Source organism: Alosa pseudoharengus, unplaced genomic scaffold, assembly GCF_046254945.1.
Source record: "Alosa pseudoharengus isolate Yale_2024_CS ecotype anadromous, Long Island Sound unplaced genomic scaffold, YU_APseudo_1.1 YU_APseudo_1.1_scf_6, whole genome shotgun sequence".
Classification (NCBI taxonomy): domain Eukaryota; kingdom Metazoa; phylum Chordata; class Actinopteri; order Clupeiformes; family Clupeidae; genus Alosa; species Alosa pseudoharengus.
In genome coordinates this window covers 17,618,897-17,641,364 of record NW_027468848.1, presented here as the reverse complement: position 1 = coordinate 17,641,364, position 22,468 = coordinate 17,618,897, and the positions used below count along the sequence as shown (strand labels likewise).

At 41.9% G+C, this 22,468-nt stretch overlaps 3 protein-coding genes across 3 annotated transcripts in view; all 3 read left to right on the top strand.

Moving 5' to 3' along the window:
- Positions 1–22,468, top strand: part of klf9 (Kruppel like factor 9) — a 130,571-nt gene that overhangs the window by 56,144 nt on the left and 51,959 nt on the right. The window lies entirely within an intron of this gene.
- On the top strand, positions 3,056–14,604 carry LOC143106833 (uncharacterized). The gene is made up of 7 exons (XM_076271309.1): positions 3,056–3,134; positions 9,767–10,049; positions 10,463–10,605; positions 10,714–10,996; positions 12,197–12,339; positions 12,451–12,699; positions 14,540–14,604. Exons 1-7 carry the CDS (start codon positions 3,056–3,058, stop codon positions 14,602–14,604), a joined length of 1,245 nt encoding a protein of 414 aa, XP_076127424.1.
- LOC143106313 (uncharacterized) lies at positions 16,412–20,980 on the top strand. Its single transcript, XM_076270579.1, has 5 exons — positions 16,412–16,454; positions 17,174–17,427; positions 17,534–17,700; positions 18,237–19,387; positions 19,862–20,980. The coding sequence occupies exons 2-5, from the start codon at positions 17,199–17,201 to the stop codon at positions 20,244–20,246; spliced, it is 1,932 nt and encodes a 643-aa protein (XP_076126694.1). The 5' UTR covers positions 16,412–16,454; positions 17,174–17,198; the 3' UTR covers positions 20,247–20,980.

The following is a 22,468-nucleotide window of genomic DNA, read 5'->3' as shown; positions in this document are numbered from 1 at the left end:
TCTCTGCCCGCCCCTTGGATTAAGCGAGGTGAATGATTCGATGCCAGACTATACATCTCAATGATATAGGATGGCCCCGCCAGGCTAAGGCTATACTTCAGCCAAAAAAGTTTGAAATTGACCGCAGCCATCTTTATGAAAATGGCGTTTCATGTGTGTTCGTTTCCGGCACCAGGTAGAATTAGCCTATTAGATTCCACGTTACAGACAGAGACAACGTAAGGTACAACGGTATGTTGTTGATGAAGATTGGACATTCCCTCAGAGGAAAAGAAGTTGTTCGTGAACGCGCTTCACTTCACCTCGTTATAAGCGCAAATGTATTTCATTGGTTGGGATAACATTTTGGGAACGGTGGTAGAAGTTTGCCCTGTCTCTGAAGTCCTAGGTTATTTAATGTGATGTTCATATGTGATAATAAACAATGCAAATCAATATTGACTCACTTTAGGCTACACAAATAATGATCGATCCCTAAATGTATATTTGGACAGGCTGTATACTAATTGCGCAATAAGCTATTCAACGAAAATGACTATAATTATGTAGACATGGGACGAAGAAACTTGTGGATAGCTGGGATTTTTGCTGCACCCAGTGTGAATTTGCAGCTTGTTAAACCTAGGCTACATTTGCAGGTAGACGGAATGAAGGCAACGCAAATTAAATTTACCGATAGAAGCGCAAATCCCTCGGGTATTGAGGTTCGAGCAACTGCAACTGTTGGATATTTGGCTTTTGCTTCGACTGGCAGCCTGGCCATTTAAATCAAATGCATGGCCTAATCATGTCAATGTTGCAAGAAAGCAAACTAAATAAGCTTCGTTTTAAATGACTTGGGGAGGTTACATGATCCCGACGTTGCCTTGTCATGGACTACAGGTAGGCTACTACAGCGTTTTAAAATATTTCATACACAACGCAATGAGTAGGCTAATAATTGGATATAAGTCATTGCTATGCATACATGTATTGTCATAGTCAGTTACCTTGTCAACCCACAAATAAGGCAAATAATAGTATATGACAACATTTACTTTTTTCTTTTATTTACCACAAAGTCTGGTATAATAAGCCTAAGCAATGTAGGCATTAAGTCAAGTATCAGTAGCTTAATCCAAGTAGTTAGTTGTTTTATTTGTCATCTTCCAGAAATGCAAACCAACATGGACGCGCGAGGACGCTCGTGCCCAACACTAAACTCGTGCATGGGCTGTCATCTACCAATCAGCATGTAAAAACTGGTGCCGGAAGTTGCAACCATGTAACGCCATGTTTTCAAAAATGTCGGCGGCCAAATGCCATGCTAAGTGGCTGAAGCTAACCCTTCAAATCCTGACCCCCTGGTAAAAGCCTACTAGTCTACTTGCCAGCAAGGTGAACCCGGAAATGTTGAGTACACCAAGGTTTTATGTTACAAATGTATAGTATGGGTCCCCAGCATATAGAAACTGCCGGATGCTTACTTGCATAATTTTGTTGGGCAATTTTCATTATCACACATTTTAAAAATTCTAAATGGCTAAACCAGGGTGGTCACATTTTCTCTCACATTAACTGAGAAATTTTAGAGGACAATAAGTTATATGTTTGAAATAATAGTTGATTATAAATTGTTGGATTATAAATTGTTGGATTTGAACACAATTATTCACAGGCCATATCTGTGGTGACAAAGGGAAGTAGCCTAAATGGGGCGATGATGGCTAGGGAATGAGTGGTTGCTTTGTAACCTTGATTCTGGGTTTGATACTGATACTTTTGTAACCTTGATACTGTTTTACTACTGTTTTACTAATGTACAGCCTAATGTTTTCACTACTGTTTTACTGCTACAGTGTTTTTCATCCTATATTAGCACACATGATCAATGGCTGCGGCCAGGCTTCTGCTACAATACTGAATGAATGAATGGCTATAACCCTATTACCTCAACCTGTTCTTGCACTGAAATTGTTTTTTATTTTACCTTGTCTACATTATACTTTACTCTCCTATTTGTCAATATTATTTATGCTGATGGTCTCTAGACCTTACTCTTGCACTGTTGCACTGTTGGACTAATGTTGGACTACTTTTTGCACCTTCACCATGACACTCACTCTCTTGAGCACCTTGCCATGCACACATAACTAGAGGACTATGGTTGGACTACTTTTTGCACCTTCACCATGACACTCACTCCCTTTAGCACCTTACCAGTCCCGGCCCTGTCACTACCAGCGTCTTATGCTTGATCACCCTCAAGCACATTGGACTTTCTTAATTTAATTTACATAGTGTATTTAGTATTTAGTTTTGTTAGTTTTCTTATATTTCTTATCTTCTACTGTCTTTATTGTACAGTGGAGTTTAGTTATATGTTTATACTTATGTTTACCATTTCTGCTGTAATGTTGTGCACATGTTGTGTGTGATGTCTGTATGCTACTGAGACCATTGAATTTCCCCTTGGGGATCAATAAAGTATCTATCTATCTATCTATTCTCTGAGTCAAGAGATTATCTCTCCTCTCTTCCATATTCCATATGTTCAGGGATATGATCACTCCGTTTGTCTAGGTCAGAGGATAAACTTTGTGACACAGTGGATTTTGCCCACAGCGAATCCATAAAGCACCTATGCTGGTGTAGAATCACCTATAGTTTAATTGGAACATGTCTCTGGGTAGCTTAGAGACTGGAGACAGTCTCTTCACTCAGAGAAGAGACTACAGAGTAGAGTGTGCTTGGACCCTGGATGGGGTGTGTGCACTTGAAAGCACATACACCTGTTGAATAATATCTCCGACAAAAGTAGGACAGACTGAGCCTCACACCAAGTCGTAAGTACCTGCCATCTGTGAGAGTGACGCACAGGCCACTTGTATTGTCTGCACCACAGGCTCTGGCATACTTAAAGCCAAGAGTCTGTCTCTTTTAGGGGCCAGGCCACCCACCTAAGTCCTAGGTAGGGGTGGAACAGGGTCCACTCACCTAAGACAGGTCTCTCTGAAGAAGGAGCTCTCATGGTGAGGAGTGGTATTGCTGAGAACCATGGCATAAGAAGCCAGAAATGCACAACCAGAATCAGCCTCACCTGCTCAACCTGCACCACGCAGAGGAGAGGCTGGAGGAGAGTGAAGGGAGGAAAGGCATACAATAGAACCATGGGCCATGAGTGCATCAGGGCATCCCACTGGCCAATTTTCTGCAATGGATCTTATGGGGGGTGTCATTGGAAAGGGGGGGGGGGGTCTCTAGTATCCATATGTGGTGTAATTTCAATGACAATTGAACAATAGGGGGCAGTTTGATATAATTTATGGTAAATATAGGGGGGATGCCTATAAGTTGCCCCCCACTAGTACAATATTTATTGATTTATTTATTTAATTAATACAAGGCATGATGTATCAAATTATTAAAAAATAAAGTCACCAAAAAAAATCTAGAGTTATTACAGTTTTTTCTGATTGCCTAAGCACATTTTTTGTAACTATGGCTTTTTTTTGCAAAACTCTACACACAAATAGGAAAACCTTTCACCCAATCAGCAAAACATTGTAGTTCTCTTGCAAAAGCTAACACACCTTGCTGAACTCTTCACACCTTCGTAAAAATGATGTTTTCGTATCAAACAGTAAACACAAGCCATCACAATAATAAGCACACAAAGCCAACTACACACTGATGGTCTGAAAAAAAACACATCTGGCTTTTGCTTTCTCTGTTCACAAGGTAGACTATGTCAGTTTGAGGTCATACTTTTGTCATAGTTCTGTAAACATACAGGGATCCAAACTTCAAGTATTGGTGTTTATTTACACACATCAAAACAAACACAAGTGTGTTTTTCCAAGTCAAAACACAATATAGCAATTTCACTGAGACAAAACAAATCAGTCGGGTCGTCTCTCTCAAAATTCCGTCTACATCACATGCAATGTCCTAGTCCAAGGCACCAGGAAAAATATATTCTGGAATGACGTATCTAGGCCTGACATGACAATATCCCCACATGTAGACAGTTTTTTTTTTTTGTCCGTAAAAGGGTTATTTCTTCTCTTCTCACTCTTCCTGTTCCCTCCATTGTACCCATTGTACATTACCTGTGGTTTATTTATAGTGCTAAGGCTGATTGCAAAGTGAACTAATTATCTAAAACAGTTTTCACATGAGAAAGTGTGCCAGAGAGTTGGCAAAATAGTGTAAATAATAGCCATACATGTGTATGATTTGCCAGGAGTGTGTTGATCATTTGGAAATTGAGTGTAAAACAGTGAGTTGTGTTTACAGTTCCGCAAAAAGAGTGCTGTGCAGTGAATTGTGCCTATTGTGCAAAGCATAGACTGTATATATAGAACTGGACAGTGTGGCTGCATTCTGCAGTGTTCTATGGAATTGAAGCCGCCGAGGCGACGCCATCTGGAATTTGAAGTGCGGCTGCGCAGCAAAAGTTGAAGCATGCGCAGTGAAGAGGAGTCGTGGTCAGGCACGCCCACTCAGTTGTCACTCAGCGAGTTAAACACGCCCCTTCTCAAGTGAAACCCGTCCCCTTCTCCTTTCCACAACGCAGGTCGACTCGGCGCCGAAGGCTAGCTGGCTGGATGAATTTTGCCGCTGTGAGTTAGCTAAACAGTACAAACAACAATCGGTTTGTTTTTGTCTGGTAAGTGTTGCGTATCAACTGAAAAGTTTTTTTTTGTCTATTGGTGTTCTTAAATACGTCTAAGAGAGCTTATTATGTTGATTATAGACTGTGACAATTTAGTATGGTGAATACTAATGAGCTAATTACATGCTAATGTAATGTAATGGACAGCGAATTACATGCTAACGTTAGCAGCTACATTAACGTTACCGTTAACGGGAGGCTAAGTTAGTCGTTGAAGTGAAGATTAGCACACAGCTCCCATAACAGTCGATGCATGATATACTTGGTTTTATTAGACACCAGGGGGCTCTGGACTAGCGCTCGCATCACTCTTAACAGACGGCACACTGTCCAGTTCTATATATACAGTCTATGATATATACAGTCTATGGTGCAAAGTGTGTTACAAAATTGCAAACTAAGTTCAAAGCAGTGTTTGTGCTTTTAGTTTTGCGAACTCAGTGAGTGGTTTTGCTATAAGTATTAATAGTTTTAGAAATTGTGCTATAAGAATCACAGTTGTGTTTAAGCATTCAGAAAAAAACTGTAAAAGTCTGTGAAGAGTGTCTGCACTAGTTCTACTGCTTGGCTGGCGAATGCCTATCTCGGAAATGCGGTCAACACTGCCACTAGCGGTGAAACACGGTGGAATCGAAACTTAACTGCTGCATGTGCATTACAATCTAGGTTCAACCAGAGCAGGGGTCGGGAACCTATGGCTCGCGAGCCACATGTGGCTCTTTTGGGAACTGCATCTGGCTCTCGGACAAACCTGCCATTTGTTTACTCAATAAGTCATGAATAATTTTGGTACTGTATTAAATTAAAAATGGACCTACTGAAATCAAAATGTTAAAATAGTGTTCGAAATATAATATATGTTCACGTAGTTTAATCCATCCCATGTCTGTTCTCTACCGCTGAAATTCACGGTTACGTCGATGTAGCCTACTGTACAGATATGAAAAACGTGTTTTTTTATTGGACAATGCTGTGCCGAGATAACATTCCACCCGCTTTACTTAAAAATTCAGCTAGCTAACGGTTGTATCCAAAACAAAGAAAATGGCGAAGAGAAAAAAAGATGAACGAGAACACTTTAATTGTTATTGTTGATGTGTGCGCTTGCTGTAGGCTAGATAAGGAAAATGTCAAAAAGGAAACGTCAGTGACCACAGCTTGCGAGCGCGAACACAAGCGGGCTGAAATGGGAAAGTTTCCATCCGAAGACTGATTCTGAAAACGCGAAATGAACTGCCCGTTATATATCGCACACTGCAACGAGTTAGTATTGCTGTGTTAACCCTGTTCGGTTCCACTTGCATATGAGAAATCTTTCTCACATATGAAAAATATAAAGACAAACCTGCGCTCACGTTTAAGGGCAATTCCGCGCAAAACTGTCACATCCATAACGCCAACACAATGCCATGTTGGCGTTATGGATATATGACAGTTTTGCGTGGAGTTGCCCTTAAATGATGACAGCCTCAATTCTTGCATGAAACTTCACCTCACTGAATATGAGCCAGCCAGACTCCAAGGCCATCACCAAATCTAATCTCTGGTACAGTAGGCCTAATGTTCAATTTCGCCAATGACATGTCATGTCATGAAAATTGAGTGTTGTGTTGTTAACTATGAGGTTACTTTGCATACCAAAAGAACACTGGGAAAATAGGGGGTGGTGTTTAGCCTACATGGGAAGCCTAAGGCCTATACTTCTGTCATTCCACTTTACATTTCAAGTTTATTACTTTTAAAACTAGTAGAACATGTATTTAAAAATCCTCTGTTGAATGAAAGTAAATGTACGTTAAATATCTAAACTTTTTCTTGTAACCGTCTTTATGTGGCTCTTCTGAGATAAAAAAAAAAAAAATGGTAAAAGTGGCTCTCCAGGCAAAAAAGGTTCCCGACCCCTGAACCAGAGAATGTCTAATAAGGAGAGAACCTTCACTCTCGGAACTCTTCCGGTGTGGTACTGCATCTAGGGGCGCTCACGGGCGAGTCCAGAATGAATGGAGGTCTATGGAGCTGTACCCCTCAAAATCCACTTTTCTCGGGATATAATTTTTTTTCAAGTAATTTGAATATTGTATTCGAAAGGGGAGGCAAAGACAATACACTTGGTTGAGTATTATATTTTTTAAAGTCACTTAATTGTTCTAAAAAGCCTTTCAAACGTGCCAATGACGTCGTTCATTAGCATGATCATAGCATAGCATAGCATCAATGCTAGCGTGTTATGGGCAACAACGACCCAACCTGTAAGAAAACGAAAGGACATGACTCCCGGATTATTTCACTTTTGATTGAAAATCCATATCCATTTTGCGAAAAATAAAATTAAATCTGAGGGTTTCAGTTGTTAAATAGGTGAAAACAACAAATGTAGCCATGTAGCTCCATAGGACCCCATGTATTTTGGACTCGCCCGCGATCGCCATCTAGGTGAACTCTGGTGAACTGCAGCCAAATTCGGTTTGTATGGGATTAATAGAGAGTGGGGAGGCTCTCCTTAGAAGGGCTCTGGTTCAACTCACCGCCTCACCATTTGAACTACACCACTCTATTGTTCTATGTGCGTCTTCCAACTCATTTAAGAAATGCGTCACCTGTGCCACCTGAGCTAATCATTCCGCACCTGAGGGCGCAAAGCAAGCCTACATGGTAACTGTTGGGACACTTTACAAATTACAGTTAGAGCTTCCACAATCTGTGGGTAACTTCTTTACAGATAGTAAAGGCTATAGTAATTGTTTGGTGTTCAACTGAGCATTGTAGCCTAGGCTAATTTAAATTAATTGAATAATTTGAAATGATACTTTGAAGTTTGAATTCTAACAATTGACAATTGCTAGGCCTATGAGATTGTGTGCTCAATGTGCTCCATGACCAATTTTCCTCACCAATGAGTCAGAGCAGGGGTTTTCAACTGGTTCTGTGCCAGGGACCACCATCCTGACTAACAAGTAACCCACGAACCACTATTGTGTGTGTGTGTGTCCATATTTAACATCCATTATTTAAATCCATATTTAACATTTAATCGTCACTGTATTTTCTTTCTCGTTTCCACTATGTTTCCTCCGAAATTGTAGCTTTGTCTGAAGAGCATGCAGCAGAATCCTGTCCATCTGTCCTGACTTCTGTTAGGCTACTTTCCTTAGGCTACTAAAATAGCGAACTATGCTGGTACTGACTATAGCTAACTTCACCTTAGTTAGAAACGTTAGATAACAGCTCCACTCCTCTCCAAATTTCACGAAACTATTAAGCTTCTTTTCAACAAAACATAACGTGAACTCCGTCCGAGCTGGTCTATATCGCGCAGACTGTAGCCTATGAATGTGCGTGTGTGACGTTCGGGACGCAAAACACAGCATTAGCAAAGCACAGGATAGACCTGTTATGTAGGCCTACAAAGCTAACATATCCTGTGTCAGTTTGAATCTCATCTCCTCTATTGTATTTTATATTTTTTCAATAAGTTCAGTATTCACACCAGTGCGCAACAATTCTGGAAATGGTTTGAAAAAAAAAATTAATGATGGAAAAAAGTTATTCATTGTGAAATTACGCAGGCTGGAATGCATATCACGGACCACTTGCAATGATGCCGCGGACCACCAGGGGGCCGCGGACCACCGGTTGAAAACCGAGGCTGAGTCAGAGAACGAGCAAGTGGGTGGTGTGGGGGGAGAAGAGGGCCGATTGGGCCAAATATGCCTGGGTCGATTTTTGGTCCTAGACCAATGTTGCAGGTTTCCCAATTTCACAAAAGTTCAATCACAACATGACGTGCAGTCGGACTTTTGGAGGTTAGGGCTAGTTAACTTGTAGTGTAGTTGGCTACTGCACTCACAAATAAAAGAGAGAGGTTGCGCTATACAGTCCTGTATCTACCATAAACAATTGTAATAAGACAGTCTGCAAAGGTAAGTGAAATTGCCTTTAGGGGGTAATATATATGATATTCCTATAGATTTGTGAAATATGATTATAAGAAAACATTTTTATGAGATTATATGGTTTATCATTAGGATGTTGTCATTTCGATTGCTTTGCCTTTTGGGAGTGCTCAGAGGCACCATGACCAGACTGGCTGAAGGTAAACAAAACTGTAGTGGTCTCAAACATGCTATAGTCAGATGTGAAATGTGGTACTGTTAGTCGGAGCCAAAGTCTCAAAAATGGGTTAAACCTGACATGGTCTGCCATATTTGTGTTTTTTCTGTTAACTTTGACCCAATCATTGGAGGGTCTGCTCTGCCGGAAATATCGCGAAAAAGAATTGTGACCATTTTAGTGTATGGTGCATTTTTTATCAGAAAAATGTGGCAAAAATGTTTTTTCCTCATATCCCCAGTGGGTTGGGTAGGTTGTCAATAAATACATTCCAGATACACAGAACACATGTGCTGACAACATCCACTGAAAAAAATAATCTTAAAACACATTTCTATATTTTGCATAAATTTAATGCAAAAAATGGCGTTTTCTCTTTTTTGCAATATTTTCATCTTTACTTCATTGACAATCAACTATTCCCCCAAGGTATGACATCAGTCAATATGCCATTCTTTTCACCAAACAGTATACTCATTCCACAGAAAAAAAAAAAAAAAAAAAAAACCTTCATTTTATCAAAAAAATGAAGGGTAGCCTACATACACTAAAATGTCCACATTTTTTTTCACAATGTTTCCGGCAGAGCAGACCCTTCAATTATTGGTTCTTAGGGTCAAAGTTAACCAAAAAAACACAAGTAAAAAGTATGGCAGACAAAGCTTTTGAGCTCCCTGACTGTTCAGTATCTTATGGAGCCCCATTTTTTTCATAATTTTTAAAATCTTGAGTTTGAAATCAAGATTAAAATGCAAATGCTATTGCTTACATTTTAAGCAAAAGCTTTAAGTAATGGGAATGAAATGGGAGAGTAAAATCAAATGTCCATAAGGACAAATACTGAGTTCTAAGTGTTTTATAACTGCTGAGTAATTTTTAGTTAATATTGGCTGTTGTGTGAATTTCTACAAGTTATTTCAAGACACACGCACAACAAACTTCAAAAGAAAATGTAGTCATGATACAAAACTGAACATGTCCCCCTGTTCATTTTAATAGTGACTAATGTTGCTCTTGGTGGAATCGCCACACAGTCTGGTAAGACATGGGACTGGGGGCATGCCAATAATGCGATCGATGGTAACAGAGATTCCAACTGGTACCACTACTCCTGTTCACACACGGTTCTTGAACCCAACCCCTGGTGGAGGGTTGATCTACTGAAGAAATACAGAGTGCACTCTGTCGTTATCACCAACAGAAGAGACTGCTGTCCAATGAGATTGCAAGGAGCTAGGATTACAATTGGTAACTCCCCAGAAATTAATGGCAGTAACCAAATGTAAGTGATGTGTTGTCACTACAATGTAAAAAATCTAAAATTGCATACTTGTAAATTAGAGAAATTGTCCTTCCTTACTTTTAAGGGTAAACAAAACAATTGTGAAGGAATGCAAATTGTGGGGGAATTATCCTGAGGGAACGCAAAGCAATATCTTAAGAATTATGAGATATTTGTGATTTTGGAAATCATTTTCAATGCAAGAGTGCGAAGACAGATCTGCCAGAGCTAATTTAAATGCACTCTCACATTTATATACTTAACGCTTATAACATCTAATATGTTACAGTGAAATCAGTCAAAGCAAAAATGCAATAAGTGTATTACATTTACACAAGCTCCATTTCACTGTGTTATTTATTTATGTTGGCAATAATACATGTAGCTTGCTCACAAATATGGTGACTTTTCAGCTGTGGTAACATTTCCAACCCTGCTGGACAATCCTGGACCTTCAACTGTGAGGGGATGGAGGGTCGCTACGTTCATGTGTACATTCAAGGCCGATCAGAGTACCTTACATTGTGTGAGGTGGAGGTGTATGCAGAAAGCAATTGTGCGTATTTCTACAAGTTATTTTAAGACACGCACAACACAAGCTTAAAAACAAAATGTATGAGTCATGCTACAAAAACTGAACATGTCCCCCTGTTCATTTTATTAGTGAAAAATGTTGCTCTTGATGGAATCGCCACACAGTCTGGTAAGACATGGGACTCGGGACATGCCATTAAAGCGATCGATGGTAACCGAGATTCCATCTGGAGCCACAACTCCTGTTCACACACACATCTTACAACCAACCCCTGGTGGAGGGTTGATCTACTAAGGAAATACAGAGTGCAATCTGTGGTCATCACCAACAGAAAAGACTGCTGTGGAGAGAGACTGAATGGAGCTAGGATTATAATTGGTAACTCCCCAGAAATTCATCATAGTAACCAAATGTAAGTGATGTGTTGTCACTCCAATGTGAAAATTCAAAAATTGTATATTGTATTCTGCAAATTGTCACAAGTGTTGAGTTTCCTTACAATACTTTTAATTTTGCAAGGGTAAACAAAACTATTGTGAAGGAATGCAAAACTATTGTGAGGAAATGTATCCTGAGGGAATATAAAAATTGCTTAGAAATCTGGGATTTTTGTAGCCTAGAAATCTAGACGCACCCTAGCGGCGGCAAATTAATTTGCTCAGCCTGTACGTCTAGTATCAAACCATAGGGATTTCTATTGGCTGACGCCGTGGACTTCATCCAATCACAGCGCTCTATTTTGTTAGAGAGTCTTAAGGCGGGCTTAACAGGATAACGACAGTCCTGTGACTGTGAACGACAAGAAAGGTGGCTATGGCGAACGAAGAGCGGTTGTTTGAATCGGCGTTGGCGTCAACTTTGGAGGAGTTGGACTTGTGCTTTTCTTTGAAAGTTGAGCAACACAATGCACTTAAGTCATTACTTTCGAAGAAGGATGTATTTGCCGTTTTGCCGACCGGATACGGATATGGTCGTAGCGCTGGCCTATTGCATGCCTAGGCAGTTTGAAAGACAATTCTCTGCCCGCCCCTTGGATTAAGCGAGGTGAATGGTTCGATTCCAGACTATACATTTCAATGATATAGGATGGCCCGCCAGGCTAGGATTTTTGTGATTCTGGAATTCAATTTTAATAGGAGACAGATCTGCCAGAGCAGATTCAAATGCGCCCTCAGATTCATCTGGTCATGTTTTTAATATCTAATATGTTACAGTGAAATCAGTCAAAGCAAAAATGCAATAACTGTACAACATTTACACAAGTTCCAGTTCACTGTATAAGTATATATACTCTGTTGATCCCGTGAGGGAAATTTGGTCTCTGCATTTACCCCAATCCTTGAATTAGTGAATCACACTCAACACACAGTGAGGTGAAGCACACACTAATCCCAGCACAGTGAGCTGCCTGCAACAACAGCGGCGCTCTGGGAGCAGTGAGGGGTTAGGTGCCTTGCTCAAGGGCACTTCAGCTGTGCCTGCTGGTCAGGGTTTTAAACTGGCAACCCTCCGGTTACAAGTCCGAAGCGCTAACCAGTAGCCCACTGTGTTGTTTATTTATGTTGATACTTCTGACAATAATAGCTTGCTCACAAATATGGAGACTTTTCAGCTGTGGTAACATTTCCAACCCTGCTGGACAATCCTGGACCTTCAACTGTGAGGGGATGGAGGGTCGCTACGTTCATGTGTACATTCAAGGCCGATCAGAGTACCTTACATTATGTGAGGTGGAGGTGTATGCAGAAAGCTATTGTGCGTATTTCTACAAGTTATTTTAAGACACGCACAACACAACAAGCTTAAAAAGAAAATGTATGAGTCATGCTACAAAAACTGAACATGTCCCCCTTTTCATTTTAATAGTGAAAAATGTTGCTCTTGATGGAATCGCCACACAGTCTGGTGCGACATGGGACTGGGGGCATGCCAATAAAGCGATTGATGGTAACAGAGATTCCAACTGGTACCACTACTCCTGTTCACACACGGGTCTTGAACCCAACCCCTGGTGGAGGGTTGATCTACTGAAGAAATACAGAGTGCACTCTGTGGTCATCACCAACAGAGGAGACTGCTGTGGAGAGAGACTGAATGGAGTTAGGATTAAAATTGGTAACTCCCCGGAAATTCATGATAGTTACCAAATGTAAGTGATGTGTTGTCACTCCAAAAATTGTATACTTGTATATTCAGCAAATTGTCACAAATGTTGAACTTCCTTAAAACAACACCTTTAACTTTGCAATTTTAACAAAACGATTGTGAAGGAATCCAAAACTATTGTGAGGGAATTAATGCATCCTGAGGGAACTCAAAAAAATTTTTGGAAATCAGTTTCAATGGGAGACAGATCTGCTAGAACTTATTCAAATGTGCTCTCAGATTCATCTGGTTCCTATGTTTTTAACATCTAATGTTACAGTGAAATCAGTCAAAGCAAAAATGCAATAAGTGTGTTACATTTACACAAGCTCCACTTCACTGTGTTGTTTATTTATGTTGGTACTTCTGACAATAATACCTTGCTCACAAATATTGTAACTTTTCAGCTGTGATAACGCCAATGCTGGGAAATCCTGGACCTTCAACTGTGATGGAATGGAGGGTCGCTACGTTCATGTGTACATTCAAGGCCGGTCAGAGTACCTTACATTGTGTGAGGTGGAGGTGTATACAGAAAGCAGTGGCCGTTTAGCAGCTCAGTTCAGTGGCGCTAGCACATTGTCCCTATGTGCTTGTGCACTGTTGGCATGGATTGCAGCAGCACTACTAACAAAAAGTCTGAGTTGAGTTGATTTGATCTCTCTCTCTCTCTCTCTCTCTCTCACACACACACACATACACACACACACATGCGCAAAATGTCCTTTCTCACACACACCATGTTGACAACTTGACAAGCTGAGATGTTCTTTTCTGCCTTTCTTTGTGTGTGTGTGTGTGCGCGTGTGAAAAGAGAGAGAGAGAGAGAGAGTCCTGAGGGTGGACATGAGCAACAAAATGTAAAACCTACAAGAACAACATACAGTATCTCACAAAAGTGAGTACACCCCTCACATTTAAAGGGACCCCAGGCAAGCCTGATGCTTTTTCTCTACGAAACTCCCCCTCACTCGGTCTGAAGCTCTTTTCCTTTTTCTTTGCATCTTCCGTCAAGGGTTTTCGCTGCTTCTTCGCCGGCTCTGCCATTATACACACGTTTGCAACAACCGCTAGCGTTCGTTAGCCTGCCTCTGTGCTGTGGATGCAGGATGTAAACTGATCCTGCTTCGGTCGCTGGGTACAATACACTGAACTTGCATGCGGGATATTCTTCCTACAGGCAGTAGGGGCGGGTGAGAGAGTCTTCATTCGCCCTGTAATGAGTTATTTAACCATATACCGACTTACGAAGATGAGTAATTAACACGAAAATTTTGCCTGGTGTCCCTTTAAATTGTAAATATTATTATATCTTTTCATGGGATAACACTGAAGAAATTACACTTTGCTACAATGTAAAGTAGTGAGTGTGCTCATCTTGATTCCTGTCATACCATACTTGGAGATGTAATCTGTATGATTGTTCTAGAAGATGTGTGTCTTTTGTGCGGAGCCTCAGACTGCGTCTGGTAGCAACACGGCGTGGGTCTCCGGTGCCGTGAATAAAGCTCTCTGAGATTTCTGACTTGACTACTGACTGGCTGAGACTTTGTTCAACTGATTGCTAAATCCTAGACCAATACTCCCCAGTGCACTCATGCAGCCCTTATGATACTCCCACCACCATGCTTGACTCAAGACATACTTGTCTTTGTACTCAGTACCTGGTTGCCGCAACACACGTTTGACACCATCTGAACCAAATAAGTTTATCTTGGTCCCATCAGACAGGACATGGTTCCAGTAATCCATGTCCTAGTCTGCTTGTCCTCAGCAAATGTTTGTGGGCTTTCTTGTGCATCATCTATAGAAGAGGCTTCCTTCTGGGATGCCATGCAGACCAATTTGACGCAGCGTGCGGCGTCTGAGCAGTGACAGACTGACCCCCCCCACACCTCTGCAGCAATATTGGTAGCATTCATACATTTATATTCAAAGGACAACCTTAACGGAGAATTCCGGTGTGATTTTGACCTAAAGTGTGTTGAAACATGATACCTAGTGTGAACGTATGTCTCATAGCTTACTTCGGCTTGTCCCCTGCACTCTGGGGCTAGTTAGCCAATGCTACCAACAGTTTTTCGTTGCGGTGCAAAAATAATTCCGTGGAAATGCATGGATTCCAGGGGGTCATACCTATGTTCCCCGGGTCCTATGTTCCCCACTCGGGGTTAGGTTTAGGGTTAGGATTATGGTTATGGTTAGGGTTAAGGTTTTAAAAAAGGGTCCTATGTTCCCCACTTTGTATGGGACCGGGAAACATAGGACCCTTTAAAACCCAGGACCCGGGGAAAATAGGTACGCTCCCGATTCCATCTACTGAAAAGCAACTTAATCCATGCCAGTGTTGCAAACTATTTCAAATGGAAAGTAGCTAAAGCCAGCTCCAAAAGTCGCTAAATGTCGATAGATGATGTCACACACTAATTTGCATATCAATTACGTCACCAGGTCGTGACCGCCCCCCCCCCCCCCCCAAAAAAAAACGGTGATGGCCCTTTAACTCCCCTTTACACCTGTTTGCTTTTCTCCTAGGCCTACTGAAATAGGCAACTTTAAGAGCCTACTTTAAATATATTTAATATACTTGTATATTAGGGTAATTGATACACTTTACACTTCTGTACATCTTGTCATAATATACACCAGAATGAGCATTAAGTGGCTGAAATTCAGTCATTTCCAACCTATTCCCAACTGCTGCATTTGCTTTGCACAGCTTGAAGTCTGATAACTTCACCATAGGCTACACACAATTTAACCTTACAACAATGGCTATATTTTGGATAATGTCACTCGGACAGACCGACAGATTTTTTTTCCCCTCAGCCGACAGTCTGTCCTGCATTGACAACATTGAGGCTAGCTAAACGAATGCTTTAGGTTTTTCTAACTTGTATGCTCGATTTTGAACTATCTGCTTGTGATTGAAGTTGTAGCCTACTTTCCTTTGTTGAACGGTGCTGGAAAGCGTGTCCCTGTTTCCCTGTCATCATGTCATTGCTCTCGTCTCGTTGACTCTGGTTGTAATCTCACCTGAAGTTGCTGCACCTTCCAATAATGTTGTCTGAGCTGTTAGATCTATAGACCCTTTCAACAATAAAAACAAAAACAATGCTTGAACGTTCTATTTGGGCCCCATCTACTTGCTCTGCATTAAGATAACATATGGAATGTTGAAAAGGAAGTCTTGTGGGGCCAACTATGATGCTGATAATGGAACTCTCTTGAAAGGGTCCATAGAACATCTACTTCCGTGGATAACATGGGCTGATACTACATAGGCTAGTCATTACTTTTATAATCATGGGGCAACGCTTTGGGCGAACTCGATGTAGGCTAATTCACAAACGAAACAGGCATGAGACTCTTACACAGCACAGCCGAACTCACTGCTCACTCATAAGAGTAAAAAGGGACGTTACATGCCATCACATCAGAGTCTCAAAAAGTCTCCAAGAACGCCAGAAAAAGTAGCTAGATTTGTCGCTAGTCGCTTTTTACAAAAATAGTCGCTTGGGGGGTCTGAAATCTCGCTAAATATGGCGACAAAGTCGCTAAGTTGGCAACACTGACGCACAGGTCATATCACACCGGAATTCTCCTTTAAAATAGGCAAGGCCTAATACATACATAATGGTGTTCACAATGTTGTCCAGTAGATGGCGGTATGACTGCAAACTGTCAATAAAATCAACAGAAGAAGACACAGAGAAGAGACAACAGTAAGGCAGTTCTATGTATAAAATCCACGAATCAGTCACTCATTGTGCATTATATGTTCATCTTTCCGCATCATTATTGGCTGTAATAATGAGAAGCATAGATTACACCGCAGACGTAAATGTCTGAGGAGAAGTCAGGGTGCGCGTCTACTCTACCCGGATGATCTGATCTGAGAGCTGAAAGTTCACATCTGATTGCTAATCTAAATATGCTAAATATGTCTGGTCGCTTTATCTTACGCTAAACGAATCACTTTAAAGCTACCTATTCCACACATTAGCTAAACATTATTCGAATATTAAAAAGTCTATGGTTGGTGGACAGAAGCAGAGGGAAATCTATGGCCAGTGTAGGCTACCTACCTGTGTGAATGCTTTTCGGCTTCATACACACCGCCGCCGACTTGAGCTGCAAAAGATACAGGAAGTCATTCAGCAACTTCTATCACGTCAGAGCGGCCAAAGCATACAGCAGAGCCCGTTTACTAGACATTAAGCTTTCCCGTACTTTTTGACAAGCGTCCTTGACAGCTGAGAGAAGCCGGCTTCCATTAAAAATTAATGACTTCCTGTATCTTTTGCAGCTCTAGTCGGCGGTGGTGTGTTGTCCAGACTCCAGTGCAACTCTGGTTGCCTGTCTGTCATTTTACTGTGTTAATAATGCAAAGAATGATTTAAGCCTACTTCATTAGCTCTGTCTGTGCTCTGTCATTTAACAGCAGCTGTCCCGAGTAAGCTGCTGAGATGCCTCTCTTTCGTCAATCAGAGGCAAGGGGGAAAACAGAGGGTGAAAAGCGAGTGGTAAAGAAGAGGAAATGCAGGTTTAAAGATAGTGAACACCATGCAACACTAACAAGGCTGTGTCTCCTGAGTATTGCAGAAAATATGAATGATGTGTGGGTCCGTGACTATGCCCAAAACTACATGGATCAGTATTTTTTCAGATACATCATGGGGCCTTTCAGCCAGCTACGTGAGTTTCATCTCATCAGCTGTGTCCCTGTGTGTGTGTCCATACTTTTCTCAGTTGTATGAAGGTATCAGGCAAATGGGGCTTAATTCTGATCCTCCTATTTCAGCCTCAGATCTACTAGAGGAGCTCTTGTCTCTGTTGGCATCACGACGGCTAGTGACCCGGGCGGCCCTGCACCTCATGTTGGTTCCCCAGCTGCGTCACCTCTCTCTGGGCCGCTGCACTGGTTTGGTAACATCCAACCTGTGTGCCGTCATTGGAGCACGCTGCCAGGTAATTACCAGCACTCAGTCTTCATGGCCCATCTTAGACAGATCCAATGATTATCAAATTCTGACATGTTGAAACTTGTATGTGAAATATGTTTTCTCATATGTTTAAACATTATGTCCCATACATGAGTTCAATTTAGTCCTAGACTAAAACAAACTAGAAATATAAGAACAAAAGCTTTTAGTCTAGGATTAGGCATAATCCATACAGGATATTTGGCAATAGCGTTTCAGCTGTGTACACTATGAAGTTATTATGTTCAACTTTATGACTACAAGAAGTGTTTTCTATGAATTGTTACACAGAAGCACAAAAGCATTGCATAATGCTACTTGTTTATTTGTAATGATCATATTAAGCTTTGTATTGCATAAAGCTAACCAGGTCTGTAGGCTACAAATCCAGTTCCTTCCCACACTGTACCTTACCTATAATGAACCTTATGTACTAAAAGAGGAAGTTCAGAAATGAAAATGCACACCTCTAATTTGCATTTAACGGTTTGACATTAAACAAAGACTTCTACTTCTCTCCAGGCCCTGCTGTCTCTGGACCTCGGAGGCGGAGTGAGCGTCTCTTCCCCAGTCTTGCAGGAGCTCTTGGGGTCTCTGGCCAACTTGCGCTCCCTGAGTCTGGCCGGGAGCATGTGTGACGTCCGGGTCCTGCAGACACTACCCACCCAGTGTCCCATGCTTCGCCACCTGGACGTCAGCCGCTGCCACCACCTGAACCCTGTCAGCCTGCTGTTCCTCTCCCCCAAGCACCCCCAGAGTCCCGGCCTGCCAGTCCTCCGTAGCCTGCTCGCCCTGGATATCGGCTTTGGGGAGTGGGAGGAGGACGGGCAAGCCACTGCAGCCTTCCTCCTCCTCAGCCTGCCTTGGCTGGAGAGAGTAGCCCTGGAGGCCCTGGGCGAAGCCTGTGTGCTCCTCCGGGATGGGGATTTTCATAAGGTCGAGGAGTTCATCTGCCGCACACAGATGCCTGACTTTAGGGACTTGTGGACAGAGAGAGGCAATGGTGACAATGTCACAGGCATGGATAAAGCTGAAGAGGAGAGCTTTTCTCTGTCTGAAGCAACAAACAGTTGTTTATGGATTCAGGACAGTGAAGATGAGGACGAGGGAGAATCTAACGGGATAGAAGGAGCTTGCCATGACTTCACAGGTGCGATGGCTTCGGAAAACACAAGGGGCAACGGGGCTCTGAAAGTGCAACAAGAAGACAGTTTAAAGGGGGTCTGTCTCACGCTGCGTCTTAGGCAAGTCCAAGGAGTATCATTTGGAAGTCTGGGTCCCCTGGGGCAGCTGTGCCCTGACCTGTCTGTTCTGACGCTGGACTACTCCGAGGAGGAAGAGGCCGTGTCTGGTGACCATTTGGCCAGGGTGCTGGCTAGGTGGTCGGCCAGTTTGCGGAGCCTCACCCTGAGATTCCCAGGGCCCTTGTCTAAGATGTCACGTAGCGTAGCAGCTGTCGGCGCCTCCCTTACGACGCTCACTCTGGAGGGGGTGCGGGCGGACGGACTTGACCCCCTTCTGTGCCTTCTCCACTCCTGTCCTCAGCTAACAACACTAACCATTCACATGGAACCTCCCAGAATGCACCAGGAAGAGGAAGGTGAAGAGGAGGACAGGGAAGAAGACCTTCATGCCTTACCCTGTCTTCCTCGTCTCTCTTGTCTGGCACTGAAGTAAGTAAAGTGTGTCAGAAGAATGTAGAGATAGCCATCCACATAGCTCACATGTATACAAATTACAGAACTCTTGAAATGTAATTGTATGCCTCATTTTGGGTTGGAATAGGGAGAAATGCAATAGGAAGCAATGCATCTAAATGGTATACATATTGGGTGTCGTTAAGCAGCAGCATTGCATGGTGATTTGAGAGAGCCTTACAACATACTGTCATAAACATTCTCCAATCACTTGAACTTAAGCACTTTATGTACTTAATGTACTTTATGTACTTAAGTACTTAATGTACTTATGTACTTAATACTTAATTAAAACTTAATGTTTGAATTATTAATTTAAAGTGATTTTGATATTTACATGGCAAATATGTATAAGTTCTTAGGCTAAAAACAATATTGATTGTAATCTTTAAATTCACTGCAGGTGAAAATGCATTTTTTCATGTATTATTTTTTATGTTCATTCGTTAGCTTTGCTTTCGATCAGCGGCAGAAAAGGACCCCCATGTCTTGGCGATCTCTGAAGGGAGCCTTGTGGGCCTTGCTGAGGGGAGCACCCCTCCTGGAGACGGTCTCGCTGGTCGCCGCTCCTTGCCCCCTGAACCCTGTGTTCCGTCTGGTGCTGGATCACGCTGCCATCCCCATGAGGGCTTCGCAGAGCCCTGCCCTCCAGCACTTGCGGGACTTGAATCTGGCACGTTCTGATGTGTCCATGGCAACTGTGTCGCGATTAGTGGCCATGGACATTCCTTTGTCCACACTGGACCTCAGTGGTTGCTGGGCTGTGACTCTCCATGACATCCGCCGTTTAGGAGACACAATGAGACGTCAGAAGTTGCATATCAAATGGACATGAAGTCTGTATAAGAATGAAATACCTTGAGCAGTGCCTTTTGACAATCATGCACCTAAAAATAACTTTTTGAAGCTTTAAATGATCCTATTCTACAATGCACTAATAATTTGTATCCAGCCACAGACCTTTGATTACGCTATTTAATGCTTATATTTCAGACTTGATTACTGTAGAATTGAAGCAGCACTTTCACTTCTGTTTGTATCGCTGTGATTATATCTGGTTTTATATCCACATCTCTCATGTTCTGGGCTCTTCAATAAGGAGGCATGAGGATTGACGTGTTAACCAATCCAATGGTCTATTAGTATACTAGCCTGAGAAATGTGATTGGGCCCTAATCTGATACTGATAGACAAGTAAAACACTGTTTTTCATTTGAAAAGCAAATTGAAAAAAGGGGTAGATTATTATGACCGCCGCTAGCGAAGCGGTCATATAGGGATTGTCAATGTTTTTTTGTTTTTTTTTCCCGTCATCTACTTCCTGAATTTTTGGTCAACGATACCCGGGACACTGAACCACCGGGGCACATGAAATTTGGTGGGTATGTAGAAAAATTTTGTTTGGTCCCCGGGGGCCACTCCCCCACCTGCTGGGCCCCCCGAAACCCAAAAAATGCAGTTTTTCCTAAATAACTACCTGAACCGTGGCACCGAGGATGAAGAAATTTTTATGGTATGTTGGTCTCAAGGCCCCACATCAACCTAGCCCATCATCACTCATTTGTGATTTGCACCCCCCCCCCCCCCGGTAATAAATGAAAATGCAATATCATTCTGCTTTAATCGCCCCTCTCTTCAGTTAAGATGTTCAGTTCAGAACTGCACTAAATTTTATGTGTATGATTAACCTGACATTCTCTGGGGGTATGCCATTCATAGAATTTCATCCATGGGGGGGTCTAAAAAAATTAAGTTATGTGTACATTTAGCACACACACACACACAGGTATGCACATACCATCAGTATCGGCAATTACAACGGCCGATACATAATTACAAATTCAGTAGGATTAAAGGAAAACCAAATATTCATCATAATAATAATTTGGCTGCATTTCCAGTATTGGCGTCACGTAGTCGTTTGTCCACCAGATGGCGCATCGTTGCAGTGAGACGTAATTTTGTTGGAAGTTAATCTAAAGTGGGTTGGAAAGACACTACGCTTCCTACAAGGACAAGACTGTAGTTTACCGCTGCGAACGTCTAATAAAGGTAGGATGATTTCTGCATGGCATTTAATTCCCATTTCTTCTTGAAACCGAAATAAATCTGCGAATGTTTATCGGACATGCTTGGTTTTTACTGCAGGTAGGCTACGTTAATCTTAAATTATATCAATAGCCTAAAGTAGGTAAAAATAATGTTACCTTTAGCATTAGTGATAGAGGCCAATTTGATTATTGATGTATTTGTAGAAAACCATAAATGCGGTTATAGGCTACCAAGAACATTGATAACAGCACTAATTGCATCTTTCGACTGTCATCTCATTTGCTTATAACCATAACCTAGGCTACTAACAGGAGCTAAATGAGTTAGCCACAACACGTTCGCTACGTGATGGTTTTCTAATGGAAAATATAGGCTACCTGAAAGATAACCTGATGATGCATCCTAAACACCGGGCTGGGACGTTTAGCTCAAAGTCTCAAAAAGCATCTGAGTCAACGTTCATTCCCAAACACCCATATAGGCTACTTCAATTCTCTATTTTCAAAGGTGATTCAAGTAAGGAAGAGCATGGCTCAAAGTAAAGTAACTAGGACTGAAACTACATAAATTCGTCAAAGTGAATAATTTGTGTCAACTCGCCGCAATGTAGATTTATTAACGCACCCGTGATCTACATCTCCATTTAAAGGAACACGCCACCCAAAATCAGTAGTAATATATGTTCTTACCTTAACTTTCCCGAGTTGAGTCATACCTCTCCCGCGCCGGTAGGTGCACTCAAACGCTCTGTCGCGCGGCGCAAATGTGTTAGCATGTTGCTATGCTAGCGGGCTCTGCCGTGGCCATAGAGAGAGGAACATAGCAGTAATCAAACACCTCCATTTTTCCCTACTTAAATACAGTTGCACGAGTAGTTGATAAAAATGTGTACGTCACACAACATGAAACGTGGCGATTTTCCAAGCGAATAAACAGGAGAACTACAATGTGTGGCGCAATAGCACTTGGGAGTACTTCGACCTAGCGTGGTAATATTATTAACAC